Source organism: Carassius carassius, chromosome 49 (genome assembly GCF_963082965.1).
Source record: "Carassius carassius chromosome 49, fCarCar2.1, whole genome shotgun sequence".
Lineage (NCBI taxonomy): Eukaryota > Metazoa > Chordata > Actinopteri > Cypriniformes > Cyprinidae > Carassius > Carassius carassius.
This window is the reverse complement of record NC_081803.1, coordinates 16832633-16854109: the sequence shown is the minus strand read 5'-3', so window position 1 is coordinate 16854109 and position 21477 is coordinate 16832633. Positions and strand designations below refer to the sequence as shown.

The window sequence follows — 21477 nt, the reverse complement described above, 5'->3', positions numbered from 1 at the left end:
CTGCATAACTCATTACATTCCTCTCAGATCAACCAATCCCTCCACCCAACAGCACAACCTCTGCACCATTTACTGAATTACAGACAATTTGGTCCCCAGGATTCCCTTTCTATACGCACAGTTCTGCCATTTTTGTGTCTTGTTTATCTATTCAAGAAATGTTTGTCACATTGATGACTAGTCTATAACATTCATTCTGAATCTCTCCATGCATGAGCCATTTCGCTGCAGCATAACTGAGCTTCCACATGCACTGTAAGCTTGTCTAAAGCAGCCATTGATTCATGGAGCATCCGCTCAAACCTGACAGGCTGCTGTCACGAGAAAAAAAACTGTTTCGTTTGCTTTTGGAGCCAATAACAATGTTGGCGCTGGGTTCGCACAGCCCACGCGAGACAGCCGCGGATGGTGCTGCAGGCTTAACAGAGGGGAGTCGTGTTGGCTGCTATCACAGAGCAGATATCAGGGCGGCTCTCTCTGTTCTTTCTCAGGGGGCGAGTCATGTGCATCAGGCACGCCCAGGATGTTGTGTCCACGGATAGGCATTGCCCATGGACACGTCTCCTGTGGTTCGCTCTCTCGGAGTGACTCCACCCTAGAGGATGGGAGAGAACCTCAGGGAACGGATTAAACAGAACAGCTAATTATGAGCAGGACAGTAGTCAGGAGAGGTTCGGGATGATGTTTCCATGCGGTTTAGTTTTCTAAAATGTTTTATACCTTAGTTCCTCTTTTCATATCGATTGTTAATTATCATTACAAAAACTAAATCAAAACAAAAGCATGCACATCACTGGAAAAACTCAATAAAATTCAGTCTGATGAAAAGCCTGAAATGTCACTTATGTGATAGTCTGTTATTCAAGTTTTGTAATTTTGGAGCCTAGGTGTGCCAACTTTTTTCTATTTTTAAATAGTCATTAAAAGCAATACATTTTAGGCAATCTGAAATGATTATATTATTATTATAAATTATTATATTAATTATTATAAAATTGTTATTCTTAGGAATAACATTCTACAAATAACAAATAATTAAATATTAAATTAAATATTGATAGAATAAAGTATAATTCTATAAATATACATTTCAGGATTTGGGATGATGTTTGCATTTAGTTTAGTTTTGTAAACTGCTTTATGCATTATAACATGCTCTTTAGCTTCTATTTTCCTTTAGGTTGAAATTAATGAATGAACGAGGCATTTATATAGCATTTTCATTGTGTATTGCTGTACACGTTATCATTCAATGCAATACATTTGACCATGTATGGATATTAAATATTTAAGTATTTCCAGGCTGTCAGAATTTTTTTAAAATAGTATTTTACTATTTACTGTTAATAACATTCTATAATTCTATATAAATGACATTTAATAAAAACTTTATTTAACATTAAATTAAAATAAACATACAATTAACAAAAATTAAACTAAATTAAATAATTGTTTTATAAAGTAGGAAAGAGTCCAAGAAACATTTCAGGATGTTGTAAAGATTACAAAAGGATATTATTATAAAATTATATTATTATTATATTATTAATAATATTCTATAGTTCTGTATAAACTAAATGTAGTAAAATATTAATTAAACATTATTTTAAAATAATAAAAAAAGAAAAGAAAAGAAAAAAATATTCCAGGAAATATTTCAGGATTCTCAGTGATTTGAGACCTTAGTTCATATTCTGTGCTTGTTCCGGAGAAGAGCAACAATACTAACCCCCTTGACATGATATTATTTATATGCAAAGGTAGGATGATGCTTTTGGACAGGATTAGTTTTGATACAATAAGTGTTTCCCATAAATTTGTATTTTCAGCAGATCTCTTGCTGTCCCTCACTGGCTTTTTTTTTTAAATTACCCATTACAGTTATGAATAGTCACTGTGTCTGGATGGTCCCTGGAGCTCTGGCTATATTCTGCCCTAACAAGCATTTCTGTGGCAGAGCATCAGCACCGGAGCTGCCGCTCTTGCAGCTGTTGGGCTGGAGAATCCCTTACAAAAGCACACATGCCTGCAGCTCTCCCTGGACTCTACTCACATGCTGCTTCATTTCATCTAGAAGTGGCTTACAATAGATGACAGAATCTTACCGGATGTTCCTCTGCATGGGAATGAATGTTATCTGTGCCAGTAGAGAGAAAAAGAACAAAATGAGTCAAAATCCCAATTACCGTTAGAAAACGGCTATAAATAAAATTTAAATAAAATTGTTTGTCTGTATTCATAGTATAAAAGTATTTGAAAATCTAAGAAATGAACTCATTTTGCTAAACAGATAATATACATGAAGATACGTTTTAGGAAATGTAATTTTCTAATTGGTATTCATTCTAATTGTGACATATAATTCCTCCTCAAAACATATTTAGATTAAATTATGTAAATTATCATTAAAAGTGCAATACATTTTAGTCAGTATGGACTTCTGAATGTTTTAATATTTCTTGGCTGCCAGAAGTTGCAAAAATCGTGCAGTAATATTCTAACATTTTACTATATATATTATCATTTTTTAATTCTTTAATTTGATTTATTATTATTTAATTTGATTTAAATGTTTTTCGCTGGGTTTTATTTCAATTTCCAATATATGTGTGTGTGTGTGCGTTTGTGTGTGTAATAATATTATAGTTTTATATTCTATTCAATTTAATGTAATAAAATGTTTTGTAATAAAATTTTTGCAATTTTTCTTATTTTATAGTTCTCCAAACAGTAAATTAAATTTTATTAAAAAAAAAAGAATCCAGTGAAATGAAAAACAAATAAACATACTAAAAAAAATAAATAAAACCCCCAAAATTTAATAAAGTAAAAAAAAAAAAAAAAAACAACAACAACAAAAATATATATATCTCAGTTAGCATCATAGACATTTTTTTGACTTTAGACTTTTTAATGAGATTACATGTCTGAATAAAGAAAAGAAAAAAACATTCTCAAATGACTGTAAATAATGGCTGCAAGTCTGTACTTTTGAATGTTATGTGCTGGTAATAATCGATATTATCTTATCATCAGCTTTCAGGCACCAGAATATGAACAAACACAGAATATGTAAAAAACAAAACGATTTCTCTTCAACTTTCTTGTCACAAACGTTTAAGATTTGACGTGTGTTTGATTTCATTAATACCAGCAGCCGAGTGTAATGTGAATGAACTCCTTTTACAGGAGAGGTCCTGCCTAATAAAGGTAACTTCCATGAATCACTGGGAACTAAATTAAATTGCGAATCTTTCCCACACAGGAGAATAAGTGCTTGATTGGGCTGACCTGCTGCTGGGAATCTATGTATTGATCATATATAGACGGTTTCATCGGGTGCATGCGCCTGGCCCTAAGTTAACTTCCGGTCTGTGTTGTGTACATCGGTCTGGCTGCGGTGCCTTCTACAAACGCTGTTAAAGTCAAGGTAGTGAGTAGACTGAAGTTGGGCTCAGGTGGTTGGTATGTGGGATGTGTTTCCCATACATTTATTTATTTTTGGAGACTCGCCACGATTTTAAAACTGATCGATTTTCAAAAAGGCTTCGTTGAATAAACATGAGTAACGTTACGTACTGCATGTTTAATAATAATAATTCCTTACATTTATATGTTTAAATATCAAAAAGAGGCACGTGTGTTTATATATATTATTTCTGAAGGAAGACTTGCATGTTATATGCCTGATAACGCAGCGTTTGTGAGCGTAGCTCTGCTGTGTTTACAGCTGTTACTGGGGAAACCTCTATTTCTCGTGCTTTATGCATCTCCTGCTCGGAAATAATTAATCAGTATTTTCATTAAGTCCACCTGATTTACGCAGCAAACATATTTTGTTTGTTATCAAAAAAACATCTACTCTAGAGGGACTTGGCTGTTGTTATTGATTCTATTTGGAAGTCTACCGGAAGTTAAGTTAGGGCCACAACAGTGCTGAAAAAATAAAATAAACACTTTGATCTGAATAATGCATCTCTTCTGATCTCTGTTCAAAAGGAAATGTAAGAAATGTCTGTCGTTTGGCCTGTTTATTACTGGAATCTGTATAATGATTTTGGGTGTGTTTTCTGCATGCGAGTAAAGAAGTGCTGACCCTTTCCTTTATTGTGATTATGACACAGTAACCCCACCCTGCCTCATTGACCACTGACCACCACCCACCTGCCGGCCTGCTATTGGCTCTCCACACTGATTCACGCCCAGCAGGACTCTACTGGCACAATGCAATAAAACAGCACTGGAGGAGAGACAGAGAGAGAAAGAGAGAGAATGAAAGGAGCCACTGAATGAAAGTGGCATCATAATAGTACCTTTGATAAGTCATTCCAACTACAATTTCATTTTGTAACTCAAACTATACATTTCCACTACTATTCCAGCAAAATTATGAATTAAAGTAAATGTCTACAGTATTTAAAATGTCCACCACAGTCTTTTCTGCCAGAGAATACTACTAAAAAACAACATATGTTGGACATTTATTTGAAATTACATTTACAGTAGTTCAGAAAAGATAACCAAAAGTAACTGAAATCTGCTGTGATGCTGGATATTCTTTAATAATTTGTGAGTTTATGCAGAATTTTTGAGCACGAGACTGTCGGGTTTGACTCTGCACAGTAATCAAAGCCTGACTGTTACTCTTCCAGCCGTACAACCCATCAGACAAAACCCTCACACAGGCTTACAGTGTTGCTTAGTAACAAAAGCACATGGCTGACCTTATGTGTGGTCATGAAAAAGTTGTTTTATTTATTTCTCGATTTTGTTTCTCACTTGCAGTTGTGTCTCACCAGTAGCGGAATGACTGTGTGCAGATCATTATTGACTGATATTTGTTTTTATATAACTGAATAGTATTGCTGCATTTTTTCACTTTTAATTTGAACACAATTATAATAATAAGCAATACGCAATACGCAATTATATTATATTATATATACAGTATATACATATATATACAGTATATATATATATAGTATTTTTTTACAGTATATTGCTATAAAAAATTCAATTGCAAATAAATGCATCTAATGTTTTCAACATTGATAAAAAATAATTACAATATATGTTTATTGAGCAGCAAATCAGCATATTAGAATGATTTCTGAAGGATCTTATGACTCTGAAGACTGCAGTAAAGGCTGCTGAAAATTTAGCTTTACATCATGGGAATAAGTTTAATTTTCAAATATATTAAATTAGAAAACTCTTATTTTGTGGGTTTTATATATTAATATATATTATATATTATCAGTGTTGGGGAAAGTTACTTTAAATGTGATGCATTACAATATTGCGTTACTCCCTAAAAAAGTAACTAATTACTTTTTAAATATGAGCAGGGCTCAAAATAATAAAAGAAGTTCTATTTTTAGTAAATATAAAAGCCCTTTCATAACAAAAAGTGTAATGAATAAATCCCAGGCTGAAGGAAAAGTAAATTCACGTCTGTAGAGTAGAATACAGGAGAAGAAGGTTCAACCCTCTTCCGCAATAAAAAACAATGAAGCACCATTGTTAGTTTATCTAAAGTCTTTTCTGCCTATATGGTTGAACTGGATCATCAAAGGTCAGCAACAAAGACACTGGTTAATAAAATGGAATTAGATACATATGTGTTATTTAACATATTTAATTATTGCAGGTTTGCGTCATATTCTGAGTTTGCATTTCACTGTTTTAATTCATTTTGACGAATACTAAATCAGTTTTTTGTGAGTAGGATGAATTAATGCACATTCACATTTAGCCTAGAACTAAAGTAAGCAATGCCTCTGTACTCCGATTTCTCCCAATTTGAGGACAGGAGATTTGCCAGTCAATAAAACAAAGAAACTACAATATTTTCTTGTAAATTAAAAAGTAATGCTTTACTTTACGAGTTACCTGAAAAAAGTAATCTGATTACGTAACTCACGTTACTTGTAATGCTTTACCCCAAACACTGTATATTATGTATATATTTTTTACGTTTTTGAAGGAAGTTTCTCTCTCTCTGTATCTCTTCTATTACTTTTTGTATAATTTTGCAAGGTTAGGAAAAGTTTAGTCCAGTGAATACTGCCTTTTTATTTTACACTTACATTGCAAACCTCACCCTGTCTACAGAACTGCCGGCCAGTTGCTGTGTTTAAGGCCAGCAGCAGCTGAGTCGCTCAACGGGACATTCCCCCCGTCTGTCCCACAGGACACACAGATGTTGGGCTTGCTGTCTGCATAGCTGTAGGCCTGCCACGCACGGCGGATCCTGCAAACTGTCTGACGGAGAGACGGCAGGTTGGCACAGATGGCATGGAGGTGTACCGGGGGCTGGAGGGAGTAAGCTGGCAATGGAAATAGAAAGGCAGGTACCAACATATCCTCCATCTGGACTCATCACTGGAGAACAGCCACGGGACGTTAACATCGCTGCGGCTGAAGACCTGTCAACATGACAGACAGATAAATGTACAGAGCTGCGCTTGGAACGTGCACACAAAAATAAGCCAAATGACACAAAGCAATTTCCTGATTGCAGACTTAAGTGTTATTAGTATTTATTTTTATTATATGATTATATAAATAAATAAATAATCATTTAATTGGCATTATTATTTTTATGTATTATATAAATACAAAATACAATTAAAATGAAAGAGTTTGAATTCAGGAATTTATGATTGCACACATTCGTATGATATATTTTAGAATTATACAAAAAATGCATTATTGTTATATTACATAATTATATAAATAAAATATACATAAAAATGTAATTAATTAAAATTAAGTTAAAAAAAAGACAATTGCTTTTAAACGTTTTTATTTCTGGCGGGAGACTTTTGTATTATTTTTTATTTTATATTATATAATTGTATTGGAATTTCTGATACTTTATTATTTTGGGAAATCGGAGAACAGTATGAGATGTTAATGAGGCATTGTCTTGAACTCTAGAGGAGACACGTGAGATTTGAGGATCCATTTCTCAGGAGAAACATCTGAGGAATAGAAGACTTAAGCTAAAGTCTCACATTGTCTACATTTAACCTCATTGCTGTCCAAGACGCACAACTGTGAGACTGAAGAGTTCTTTCTTACGACTTTTCTTTCTCACAGAAACACTGGGAGAGTGAGACTTACATGCACCGCCACAGCTTCCTCTGATCCAAAACCAGATTCCTCTTCCCTTTCATCTTAAAGCAACACAGATGGACTTCAGCTCAACTTTAAAGGCAATTCAAATCCAAGCTGCAACAGAAAGTTTATTGCTCTATAAAGTCTTAGAAAGCTTTCAGGTGTTTGCATCTGAATATACTGCATTGTTTTCAAAACTGGCAATGCTAATAGATGCCAAACCTTTAAAACAGGCATTATGGGTTTAATGACACCCTGTTGAATGTATTTTGCGATGCTTGTTGATAAAGATGGTTAAATTGATGTTGATGGTGATAGAGAATTCTAGCAAAGTAAGCTCGAATCTAGATTTAAAGGTCATTTCAGTGACCATTTTCATTTCAGTGTAAATATGCAATGCAGTTCTGGAAACAAGATTTTTTTGTTATTTATTTACCTCTCCATTTAATTCACATGCTGTTCGGTTCAGTAGGCCATAAAATGAGGTGTTGTTTCATTAATGGGAAATAAAAGATGATTGCATCCTGGAGAAAAAAAAATGTAAACACTAATTGTGTTATTCTACAGCTGTCTCAATTTATTTGCCTCAATTACACTGTATCACATAAAACATTGAATTAAAGAAATGAGACGAGGATGGACCATCAGTGTGCAGCTCTGGTTTATTTCTGTGGCAGAAGCCCAGAGAAGCTGGAGACTTCATTCATCATCAGAGAAGGTGTCAATCACTCCTGTAGAGGACATGCTTTACTGCTGCCCGAGGGCTCCTGTGTGACCTAAATACAAAACTGTCAACAGAAAGACTGACCAACACAGAACAAGCTGAAGAGAATCGCAGAGAATATTCTGTCTCGGATTAATGCATACATTTCTATTTATAATGCATACAGAAGAACTGAAATGCAATCACTGCTATTTATACCAGGTTCCAAGGCATGTATAGCCTACGTATGAAAACTCTTTGCAAACAACAAATATATTTAATCAAAACTGTTGTCAAAAATGGTATATGAAAAAAAAAACGGCATGACATATATATATATTAATATATATATTAATTCAAAACTGTTGTCAAATATGAATCAAATGTGTTGTCTGTAGGCCTATTCAAAGTGTAGGCTACAGGAAATCTTTCTCGATTTGGTTTATTAAATCAAAACTGTCATAAAACATTTTTACATGGACGCTATGAGCTTACTTTCCATAACTTTTACTGAATTATTATTAACCTATTTCTTTTAAAGGATTTGGATTTAAATGTAGACTGACCAAAAAAGTGTTTTTTCAGCCAATCTGTAGCAATATCGTCAAAAACACTTTGACGCTTCCAGATTTTCTATTTTTAAGCAGATAAGTGAGAGAAACTGAAGGGAACCCCCACAACTTCGATCTGTGCGCTTTGTTTAGGTTATTCCTGACAGTCCGTGACGCCGCCTTCTGTTTGTCAGGAGAACTGCATAGACACACTAACGCATCACACACTTCACGCTTTTATTATTTCCTTTTTAGCATCTACAATGCAGTGTAAAAAAAATCTCTACATATTTAGATTAAGAGCACCTTAATTTTGCATCAAAATCTCTACATATTTAGATTAAGAGCACCTTAATTTTGCATCAAAAAAATAAAATAAATCCTATAAATCCTGATTAGGCTAATGTTTGATTTTAGCTACAAACGTTGTCAAAACATAAGATTCATCACCCGTTCAGGCAAAGACGATGGTGCAGAGTTAAAAAAAAAGGAAAGATAAGAAAGCAATAAAAAAAATATTCTTGGACATTTCCTATATAAGGAAATAATTTGATGTCAGCAGGTAGTGTTCCTCTAATAAGCCTAATATTGCTCGTGTTGCTGAGGTGAGCTGATAGTTGATGCTATTAGCTGATCTTAAATGCAGCACAGAGTGCTGATGTTCAGTAGAACCGCACACAGCAGCACAGGGAACCTATGGACGCTGCTAACGCTGATGTATGACATCGACCTCAAGAACACACACAGAGAGAGAGAGAGAGGGAGAGAGAAACTAAACCCATAACTGCCCAGTAACAAGCTCTCTCCCCTCATTGGCTGCAGAGGCAAGTGTATTTGATCAGGCCCTCAGACTAAATGACACACTCTGTTTGATGGGTGGACAGTCTGGACACTAAACCTCATGTGAGAGCTAAAGGAAGACCTCAGCATCTGTCCTGTCTGAAGAATCTGCCCTGCTCACAACTGGGTAGTTCACAAAAACATGCCAAATTCTGCCAAACCCCATCTGTCTTCTCTAGAACATAAAATGAGATGTTACGCAGTACATCATGGCTGCTCTTTTCTGTGTAATGGTTTAAAATGGTATAAAACTGGTTTATCACTTGTTTGTTACATGTACACAAGTCTTCTGAGGACATAATATGATTGAAAATAAGATATTAAATCTCATTTATACATGGCACGACATTACTGTGTAAAATTGAAATCATACCTGCAGTTTGACCCTTTTTATAGTATGTTTATGCTCCTTTTATCATTTTTGGAGCTTGACTGCATGTGTATATTTACTTTCATTGAATGGAAATAATTAGATAATTTATCTACAAATGATCTTTTGTGACACAAAGTGAGTAAATCATTTCAGTTTTTAGCCTTTAGCTTCCCTGATGCACTTGGGAGAATAGATATTTCAGATGCAGATGAGACAAACAAAGCGAAACACCAAACCAAAAATAAATAAATAAAACGGCATTGAATGCAGCAATGCAAAATAAAATAAATGTATTAAAAAAAAATAAAAAATCCATTTGACAAATTCAAAATCAATGTCTGTGGTTTGAATTAATTGCTCTTGTTAAATATATATATATATATATATATATAAAAATCTTAATAAAACCATTTCATATATATAATATACAATAATATATCCTTTAAAATTCATTCATTCATTATCATAACTAAGCTCTAGCGCAGCCCGGGTCAGGCCTAAATCAGCATGACATTTTGGGGTTTATGGACTTTTCAGCATATTTTCCCCAGTTGGGGGATGTGGGGGGGGGGGGGGGGGGGTATTACGGGAAGCAGGTTTGTTTGTCAACACACCGTGGGTTCCCTGCCAACATTTTCCTCTCACAGAGACTGAGAATAAAGCTGAAGATGAAATGTGTTCCCAGGCTGCCGTGTAATTGCGTAGCCCTTATGTTGAACCCCTTGAGCATTCATTCAAATGAGGCCGTAATTGTCACATCTGTTAACCCCGTGAAGAGCCTTCAGCCGAGTGTCACGCATCTGCTAATTGGTACAAACAGGTAGCAGACGCTGATCTCCTCCACTGAGCATCTGCCGATTAGAGTCGCAAATTCAATGAGCGGTAGTTAAAGGTCCTGCTAAAATGGCAAAGGAGAGGTTGAAATACTGCTGCTGAATATGCTATAACACTTCATAATGGTGATTAACTGGGAGCCAGGAACCATGAGGACTGCGTGGGTTGGTGCGAATTCATTGTTTTAGGGGTGAAAAACTGAGGAAAAAGGGTCATAGGAGTTTTACTCCTGTGGTTTGGTTTGCTGATTGTGAAGCCTTAATGCTCCATAAATCCATAAAATATTATATATATTCAGTAGGGGGTTCTGTTACTCTTACAGTTGAATCATTCAGTTACAGGTTTAAAAAAATTAAATAATGTAATATAATATATATAGTCTTCAACAGTCCATATATAATATTTTCAAATACCTTTATATAAATGTTAAATATAAAAAATGATATAGCTTCATTTAATAACATTCTACAAATTAATATGACCTTGGACATTATATTATAGAATACATATCATAATATCCATGCATCCATGTATAATACATGTATAAAATCTTTAAAATATAATAGTGCAAGTCATCAAACGTGTAACATAAATTATGTGACCCAGATTTTATTAAGTTAGAATATGGGAGGTTGACATGAAAATGGATTTGAGAAATGATGCATAATAGACCATTTAAAACAATTTTTAAAAAACGTTAAACTTATTAAGCTTAGATTATATATGCACCTTTTTTCCCTCATTTAAATTCAGAGACAACATTTAATCAATTATGTTTTCAATTATGTTTATATTTCATTAAATCACAAAGATCAATCAAAAATCAAAAAGACAAAATATTGATATTGAATCTATGTCCAGTCAAACATTTATATACATTTTAACATAAAATCTTGATGTTGTAAAAACAATTTCAGCTATCCACATAGTTTTTTTTTTTTTTTTGCCTGTTATTTTATCCAATACTGTAATAATGCAAATGTGAACTGTTGTGGTGGCAAAGAAACCCAGAGAACAGAAACACGTCAGTGATGTAAAACCTCATGGTCAGGTAGAGATTTTTATTTAAATCATTTGTACAATTGTGTTCTTTATACAAAACATAAAAAAAAAAATAATAATAGCATATTGTAGCATAATTTGCAATTAGCTTCATTATTGACACTGGTGAAAATAAATAACTGGTTCTTTTAGATTTATGTGAATACATTTATATGAAAACAAAAGACTACAAAAAAAAAATCTCTCACATTAAAGGTCCCCTGGACCTTGTAACAGTTCCTGAGAGTTAGCGATTTGGATCAGTTGCTCTTCTCAAAAAGCTTTTTTATTAAAAAGCTAATATCTCTGGAAAAAAGAATATTGTATTTTAGTTTTTCTTACTGCATATTATTTTTATACCTAATATTTAGAATTCATTTCAGTTTTATATAAACTACTTTTTACATTTTAGTTCATACAAAATTAGGGTAAAACAAAACAAAGAGGTAGTTTTCTTCTTGTGTAATAGTAATAATAATAATAATAATAACAATACATTTTATGTGGCACAGTTTGGGTTTATATTTAAAATCTTACCCGCATTTGTTCATATATCCAGTCAAGGAAGTAGGTCACATTTCCATAGACTCCAGGCTTGTTTCTGAAAGCACATCCATCACCCCAGCTAGTGTCCCCAACCAGCCACCATAGAGAATTCTCCTTTATGACCAGAGGACCCCCACTATCCCCCTGTGTAGAAGATCACGTGTTTAATTTGGCTTTTGGCACATACATTACATTTACAGTGCTCGAATTTGCTCTTTTGAATGATCAAGCAGATTCTAACTGTGTTGATCCAGAGAGTGTTTCTGACCTGACAGGAGTCCACGCCGCCCTCCAGCCTGCCAGCACAGATCATGGTGTCTGTGATTCGTCCGTTATACACTGCTCGGCTGTTGCAAGTCGTTCTGTCGATTAGCTGGATTTTGGCTTCTTGTAAGGTTTGTGAGGCAGGTCCTTTAAGAAAACAAAATTAGCTTGACACGCTTTTCAGTTTCAGAAATGTAGAGGCATGAGTTATTTTGTCTAATATGAATCACTACATATGTATTTGGATCTGTAAATGGTTTAGTACAGGTCTGTTGGGATTTGCTTTTCAAAAAGTTTCAAACCTCCACTAAACAGTGCCCCCCATCCAGTGATGTAACTTTCCCGCGGGGCAGCAAAGTACATGCCTTTAGGGGGAAGACAAACTGGCCTGACGTCCGCTGAAACAAGAAACAAAATGCAAACTGTGAACTTCCAAAACAAAGGAGGAGATATTTTGCAGAAAATTTCAAGCTGCTGTTTTCCACACAATAGAAACTTCTGTCTCCAAAAATCACCACAAAGATGGTCCATTCAACTTATTCCTTTTCTTCTGAAGTCACGAACAGGCTGATAAACAAGGAGTTCTATGAAAAAACAGCTTTACTATTCTACAAAAGCTCTCTCTTTAGGTTCGACACAATAAATATCTTTTGAACAACCTGATGGTGAGTAAATTATGATTCTTTCACCTATAACTCAATTAGCGAAGATATGTTCTATATTACAAATATTTTACTCTTGGGAAAAAAAAAATTACCCAGAAATTGCTAGTAAGAAACACACGTAATTAAATGTGAAATTATGAAGCAGAAAAACTGAAATAGCATTTTCTTGCTAAACATACTCCTCGATAATCGGTTCCATTTAAAACTATGAAAAAATATTTTTATTAATATAATTATTAATACTATGAAATAAAATATTAAATAAAAAAAAATGTCATTTATAAATATAAAATCCAAAAAGAATTATTAAATAAAAATACAGAAATGTTGACTTTCCAACTAACTAAAATGTAATTTTTAATCAATTCAAATGACAAGCACATAACAGAATTACTAAAGCTTACGCTTCAATAAATTTAAACCTGAAAATATTCTCATAAAAGCTATATTGTAAATAATACCTAAATAACAGTGTGAAACAAAAACACTTTCATTTCAGTTATTATCATTATCATATTATCATGAAATTTTCTTATTGGCTGGGGGGAAATGTGAAATTCAATCTTACATGTAAATGTGAGTGGATGGTTTAGCTTCATCAGGGCAATGTCATTTTCGTTGGTCCTCGGGTTAAAGTTGTGCATGACAATTCGGTTTACAGAATTGCCAGTGGCCGACCGCATCTCAGCACGAGTCAGATATCCAGCATACACAGTCCAATCCCTTGCATTTGAAAACCTACACCAGTTTGTCAGTTATTAGAGTCATAACTTGTCAAATGAGACTGGACTAAATGAGAGAACTTACTCATTAACACAGTGAGCCGCAGTGATGATCCAGTAAGGTGTAATGATAGACCCGCCACACAAATGGTTTCCAGAAATTTGCAGGCTGACCTGCCATGGCCACACCCCCTTAGAGGTCACAGTGGTTCCTCCCACGATTCGGGTCCCGCTGTTCCGTCCACAATCTACAACAGAATTCAATAATCATTATCAGTGTATGTGGAAACGTAGCTTTCCTGGCTACAAGCTACACTTCATATTAATACTTTAGAATATTTAAAATGATGGTTCACCCAAAAATGAAAATTGTCATCATTCATATGAGAGTGAGTAAAAGATGTACATCGTGATCACTGTTATTGTTTTATATTTATTCACTTTTATAGTATTTGCTTTAATTTTTGCATTTTCAGTTTTCATTTCATTTTAGTTATAGTTATGCTATGATGTGCTTTTGACATTTTTTTTTAATTTAACTTCTGTTTTATTCCAGTTTTATATATTTTTGTACTTATTTTCATTTAGTAGCCAATGCATTTAAAAGTTTTTCTCATATTATGTTTTAGTTTTTCTTACTACATATTATTATTATTATTATACCTAATATTTAGAATTCATTTCAGTTTTATAGAAACTACTTTTAACATTTTAGTTCATACAAAATTAGGGTAAAACGCACAACAAAAAAGAACACACACACACAAAATAATAATAAAAAATAGAAAATTAATAGATGCAATTATTATCTTACCTATACATTTGAGTGACACTGCTTTGTTAGATGGACAGTCTGAACTGAATTATTATAAGATAAATATAAAAAGAGTTTTTATAACATAACCAACATGCAAAACCTAAACATTTTAGATGTGAAAAACTGGAAAATTCTGTATATACAGTGTGTGACGCACCTTTTACTGAGAAAACTTGTCAGATTGAAAGAGCTGGGAGTATCTGTCTTCACCAGCATGTAGTCAGACGATGCTCTAGAATTAATCTCCACATAACCCACATAAGTGTTCCTAAGAGATAAACCACACACAAACACACAGCACATATTACAAATCACCTCTTTCAAAACCCATTCAAAAGCCATTTGATGGCAAAGCTGAATTTTCAGCATCATTTTTCTATCATCTTCAATGTCACACGATCCTTCAGAAATCATTCAAAAAATGTTGATTTGGTGCTCTTAAAACACTTATTATTATTATTGATGTTGAAAACAGTTGTGCTGCTTATTTTTTTTTTTTTTTTTGTGGCAACTAAAACATTTAAGGATTCTTTTATGAATAGAAAGTTTAAAAGAACAGCATTTATTTAAAACAAAAATCTTTTGTGTAGGTCGTTATATAGTAGCAGTCGCAGACTTCCTCTGAGATGAGTCGCACTAATATTACCTCTCGTATCCCATCTCCTCACATGCTTGTTTCCCGAGGTTGTCACTCCATCCATCTATACAGACATTCTCCCATTTTTGGGTCTCACGTGAGTTCATCTGAAGAAGCGAGTTAGATCCATACAGACGATCTACAAAAAAAGGTACAGTAAAGAGCTTTGAATGGGATCAGTTCATCATGTCAGACCATATGCTTAAGGGATTCTTACAGCAATGAGTTTCATCGTCTCCTGATGGACAGTTCTGCACGCCGTCACACCACTGTGAGAAGCTGATACATTTGTTATCTGTTTTACAGCGACGCCCTTGCAAACAATCAAACTCACCTGTTGGAGTAGATGGAGGATATCAGAGCAAGAAATAACTGGATAGATGTATAGTAGGATAACCAGTGTGTGGGTTTCTTACCGTAAAACCAAAGCACCACAGCTATGACCCCAGCAACAACCAGTAGGGTGATGACTATGGAAAGGATCAACGGCCATTTTTTTCTCCTGGAAGCTGTTGGAAAATCAAAGCTCATAAAAATAAAAAAAATTGTAAACATAAAAATGATAAAAGAGGTTAAAGGGAGAGCTCACCCAAACTTGTATGAATTTATTTTGTCTGTTGAACACAAATCAATATATTTTGAAAAATGTGAGTAGCTAGAGGGTTGTTGGTCCCCATTGGCTTAAATAGTATGGGGGAAAAAATAACAAAATACTATGGAAGTCTATTGGATACCAGAAACTGTTTGGCTACCTGCATTCTTCAAAATATCTTCTTTTGTGTTCAACACCACAACAGCTTGGATGAACTTGAAGACATGTAAATGATACAAAATTGTAATTTTTTGGCTGAACTAAGCATTAAATACCTTTGTGAACCGGATTAACTTCAAGGTAGAGTCCAGGTGTGACCGTGTGGTGTGTGTTTACAGGTGCTGTTTGAGGCGTATACTGATGCAGGCTCTGAGCAGGCGAGTATCTCTCTGAAAAGTTTTGTGGCGGAGAATTCTGGTGTATATACTGTGGGTTTTGGGAACCGGGGTGCTGAGGTAAAGCCGGGTTTACTCCAGAAGATGGTGCATATGGAGGGGGGCGCTTCTCTTCATGTTGGAAACCATGGTTCACGTGAGAAACATTGTCGGAAATCTGAGAGAAATTTGGTTTTTGTCAGTTTCTCAGGATTAATAATGTGACAAATCAGACTGAAAAAGATATCAAATTAGAAAAATATTCATCAAAAAGTAACTTTAGACTACTGTGTGAATATTAACAATTACAATATGACTAACAGCAACAATGTGCAGACTGTTCCAGGAAATACTTGCCTATTAAATACACATTTTTCTTTATTTAAACAATAATATGCAATATTTACTCCTTTATTGACATGTTTTATTATATGTAATAAATGGTTAACTATGGAACTTAACACGCCTTAAGAGTAATCCAATATTTCATCTGATCAACATTTTATTGCAGTAGAGACAGGAAATGAGCTGCACTTGCTTATATCTTACAACACTGAAAAAAATGAATATTTTTTTTTCTTATTTCAGATTTCATGTACTTAAGTCTAAATGTCCAATATAGACTACTGAAATTAAATGTTATATTGTTACCTCCCCCAAATTAATGAATATATATATATATATATATATATATATATATATATATATATATATATATATATATATATATATATATACGCACTCAAAGGCCACTTTATTAGGTACACCTGTTCAATTGCTTGGTAATACAAATTGCTAATCAGCCAATAACATGGCAGCAACTCTACGCATTTAGGCATCTAGATGTGGTGAAGATGACTTGCTGAAGTTCAAACCGAGCATCTGAATGGGGAAGAAAGGGGATTTTAAGTGACTTACCTGACGGGCTGGTCTGAGTACAACCCGAATTCCGGAAAAGTTGGGACGTTTTTTAAATTTGAATAAAATGAAAACTAAAAGACTTTCAAATCACATGAGCCAATATTTTATTCACAATAGAACATAGATAACATAGCAAATGTTTAAACTGAGGAAGTTTACAATTTTATGCACAAAATGAGCTCATTTAAATTTTGATTTCTGCTACAGGTCTCAAAATAGTTGGGACGGGGCATGTTTACCATGTTGTAGCATCTCCTTTTCTTTTCAAAACAGTTTGAAGACGTCTGGGCATTGAGGCTATGAGTTGCTGGAGTTTTGCTGTTGGAATTTTTGTCCCATTCTTGCCTTATATAGATTTCCAGCTGCTGAAGAGTTCGTGGTCGTCTTTGACGTATTTTTCGTTTAATGATGCGCCAAATGTTCTCTATAGGTGAAAGATCTGGACTGCAGGCAGGCCAGGCTAGCACCCGGACTCTTCTACGACGAAGCCATGCTGTTGTTATAGCTGCAGTATGTGGTTTTGCATTTTCCTGCTGAAATAAACAAGGCCTTCCCTGAAATAGACGTTGTTTGGAGGGAAGCATATGTTGCTCTAAAACCTTTATATACCTTTCAGCATTCACAGAGCCTTCCAAAACATGCAAGCTGCCCATACCGTATGCACTTATGCACCCCCATACCATCAGAGATGCTGGCTTTTAAACTGAACGCTGATAACATGCTGGAAGGTCTCCCTCCTCTTTAGCCCGGAGGACATGGCGTCCGTGATTTCCAACAAGAATGTCAAATTTGGACTCGTCTGACCATAAAACACTATTCCACTTTGAAATAGTCAATTTTTAATGAGCCTTGGCCCACAGGACACAACGGCGCTTCTGGACCATGTTCACATATGGCTTCCTTTTTGCATGATGGAGCTTTAGTTGGCATCTGCTGATGGCACGGCGGATTGTGTTTACCGACAGTGGTTTCTGAAAGTATTCCTGGGCCCATTTAGTAATGTCATTGACACAATCATGCCGATGAGTGATGCAGTGTCGTCTGAGAGCCCGAAGACTACGGGCATCCAATAAAGGTCTCCAGCCTTGTCCCTTACGCACAGAGATTTCTCCAGTTTCTCTGAATCTTTTGATGATGTTATGCACTGTAGATGATGAGATTTGCAAAGCCTTTGCAATTTGACGTTGAGGAACATTGTTTTTAAAGTTTTCCACAATTTTTTTACGCAGTCTTTCACAGATTGGAGAGCCCCGCCCATCTTTACTTCTGAGAGACTCTGCTTCTCTAAGACAAAGCTTTTATAGCTAATCATGTTACAGACCTGATATCAATTAACTTAATTAATCACTAGATGTTCTCCCAGCTGAATCTTTTCAAAACTGCTTGCTTTTTTAGCCATTTGTTGCCCCCGTGCCAACTTTTTTGAGACCTGTAGCAGGCATTAAATTTTAAATGAGCTAATTAAGTGGATAAAAGTGTAAAATTTCTCAGTTTAAACATTTGCTACGTTATCTATGTTCTATTGTGAATAAAATATTGGCTCATGTGATTTGAAATTCCTTTAGTTTTCATTTTATTAAAATTTAAAAAACGTCCCAACTTTTCCGGAATTCGGGTTGTATTTCAAAAACTCCTGATCTTCACGCACAACCAACTCTAGGGTTTACAGAGAATGGTCCGAAAAAGAGAAAATATCAAGTGAGCGGCAATTGTGTGGATGAAAATACCTTGTTGATGTCAGAGTATAATGGGCAGACTGGTTAGAGATGATAGAAAGGCACTCGTTACATCCAAGGTATGCAGAATACCATCTCTGAATGCACAACACATCGAACCCTGAAACAGATCGGCAACAGCAGCAGAAGACCACACCGGGTGCCACTCCTGTCAGCTAAGAACAGGAAATGGAGGCTAAAATTCGAAGAATTGGAAATTGGAAAAATGTTGCCTGGTCTGATGAGTCTCGATTTCTGCTGCAACATTCAAATGGTAGGGTCAGAATTTGATGTAAAGAACATGAAAGCATGGATCCATCCTGCCTTGTAATGGTGTGGGGGATATTTTCTTGGCACACTTTGGGCCCATTACTACCAATTGAGCATCGTTTAAACGCCACGGCCTACCTGAGTTTTGTTGATGAGAATGTCCATCCCTTTATGACTACAGTGTACCCATCTTCTGTTGGCTACTTCCAGCAGGATAATGCACCATGTCACAAGGCTCGAATCATCTCATACTGGTTTCTTGAACATGACAATGAGTTCACTTTACTCACATGGCCTTCACGGTCACCAGATCTCAATCCAAACAGAGCAGCTTTGGGATGTGGTGGAACGGGAGATTCGCGTCATGGATGTGCAGCCGACCAATCTGCAGCAACTGTGTGATGCTATCATGTCAATATGGACCAAAATCTCTGAAGAATGTTTCCAAAACCTTGCTGAATCTGTGCCATGAAGAATTAAGGCAGTTCTGAAGACAAAAGGGGGTCCAACCCGGTACTAGCGAGGTGTACCTAATAAAGTGGCCAGTGAGTGAATATATATATAAATAGTTTTGGTTGTATTCCCATCTGAATAAAGAAAGGCTATTTTGGTTTCAATTTAATTGTTTGCATACATTTTTCAGGTACAATAGTAAAGTTCCCTGTAGCTTATTCAGAAAAAAGTTCCTTATGGAAATGATGTATGAATCAGGCCATTATCCATTGTGTCTAATGTTATCATTATTTTTCATGAATTCAATTCTAACTGCCTTTCCATTATAAAAGACCAAATGGCCTTTCTGATGAATCATTCATTAAGTGCTTGGTTTGTCCTCAGGATAGTTAATGCTTTACAAATATATCTGTTGACTGACAGTATCTGCATTGTTCCATAAAATCAATGACAAACAAAAGACAACGGGAACTAAAAGATCCAAGCTTGACAGAAGAGGGTGTTCAGACAGGAGTTAAGATAAGAAAAAACAACTATTTTATGTCATTACCGTATCTGTCGTCTGCATCTTTTGCCTTTGGCTTGTTTGAACTAAAATCACTTGAACTTCAAGCTCAATCTAAGATCTGCTGAGTAAACATACATTAAAACATACATTAGTCTTAGAAGCAGCTACAGATCTGTATGAAATGATACATAATGTCATACAAATTATAATAATATACAGTAAAACTCACCTGGGTTCTCCTTGTGTTTGAGTGTTAGTGGACTCTCTGTCCGCTCTCTGTGTGTGTAATGAGCAGCCAACGCCACACCTTTGCTTGGTAGATCAGCTAAAACACTCACCAGTCAGGTGACCAGAACTAAGGGTTTATTATTCAGAGCATTTGATTGGTTTTCTTTTCAATGACTATCTGTCCTCACATTTCTCAAAAACAGAAGACGCAACTTTGCATTGTAAATTACCAAGCAAACAAGTTGTGTCAATAATAAGGAAAAAAATATTCTTTCTGTCAAAGGAGCTTCCTTCTTGCAAACTTCATTTCACAACATTTTGAACGGTCACAAATTCAATATAAAAATATATAAAATTACATCTGTTTTTGATTTATTTATTTATTTTTTTAAGTTTTCTAGTCTCGTAAATGCAAATCTACATTAACTTCAGTCTCTGTGATTTGAATGCTATGGTTCAAGTCTGCTGAAGTCATATGATAGCTTTGTGTGAGAATTTAGCCAAGTTTAGTTCCTATACACTGAAAACCTTCCATTCATAGCTCAAATCTAATTTGTACAAATAAAGCATGCTTTTGCCTACTGCAAGTGTGCACTAAATATTCCCTTTCACTTGAAGAAGGAAATATTTGGTACATCACAATAGATTAGAAGACACGAGAATCAAACATATTAGGTATTGTTGATGCACCAGTGTTATTATAGTATCATATGCCATCATAGGTTTTATTAATATTTAAAGAAGCAATTAGTTTTTTTTTTATTTTATTTAAATTTGATTTGAAAGTTTTCATCATTTTTAGTAGTTTTTCCCCCTTTAATATTTTAGTAAACTTTAAGACTTTAAGGAAAGATATATATATATATATATATATATATATATATATATATATATATATATATATATATACACATACTTATATACACACACACAATTATTTTAGTTTACGTTTTACTTAACTATAATTGGAATATATATACTGACTACTGTTATTGTACTTTCAATGGTTCTTTTCAACTTTTTTGGCAAAATGACAAAAATATGAATAATTAGTTGTACTATTCCATACCCCTTTAAATCACAGCACACAGCAAATCAAACACTATCCCCCATGTGTGTCAACTTTCTGTGCATCAGAGAAAACTAAACACTCTTATGTTTCACAAGAGTGCTGTTCTTTTCAGTGAAAGCTTCAAAATCATGTATGAACATAATTTCAGTGTCATGTATGAACAAATATGGAGAGGAAATAAATATGAACAAACTCAACTGTAAGTTATTTAAATAATTTTGTACACAGA

At 34.6% G+C, this 21477-nt stretch overlaps 1 protein-coding gene across 1 annotated transcript; it reads right to left on the bottom strand.

The window, feature by feature from the left end:
* Positions 1 to 11455: 11455 nt before the first annotated feature.
* LOC132132780 (transmembrane protease serine 2-like) lies at positions 11456 to 20253 on the bottom strand. Its single transcript, XM_059545304.1, has 14 exons — positions 20178 to 20253; positions 19991 to 20069; positions 15983 to 16259; positions 15532 to 15624; positions 15333 to 15449; positions 15125 to 15254; positions 14636 to 14746; positions 14476 to 14519; positions 13747 to 13909; positions 13508 to 13677; positions 12577 to 12672; positions 12279 to 12421; positions 12002 to 12154; positions 11456 to 11770 (listed from the first exon to the last, which is right to left on the bottom strand). The coding sequence occupies exons 2-14, from the start codon at positions 20006 to 20008 to the stop codon at positions 11762 to 11764; spliced, it is 1524 nt and encodes a 507-aa protein (XP_059401287.1). The 5' UTR covers positions 20009 to 20069; positions 20178 to 20253; the 3' UTR covers positions 11456 to 11761.
* Positions 20254 to 21477: the final 1224 nt, after the last annotated feature.

What these genes read in the sequence shown, in the direction of transcription:
- LOC132132780 (XM_059545304.1), bottom strand. An exon ending in AGTTAATCCGGTTCACAAAG is followed by an intron (nt 15,625 to 15,982) that starts GTATTTAATGCT and finishes ATTTTCCAACAG; the next exon opens with CTTCCAGGAGAAAAAAATGG. An exon ending in TGTGGTGCTTTGGTTTTACG is followed by an intron (nt 15,450 to 15,531) that starts GTAAGAAACCCA and finishes CTACTCCAACAG; the next exon opens with GTGAGTTTGATTGTTTGCAA.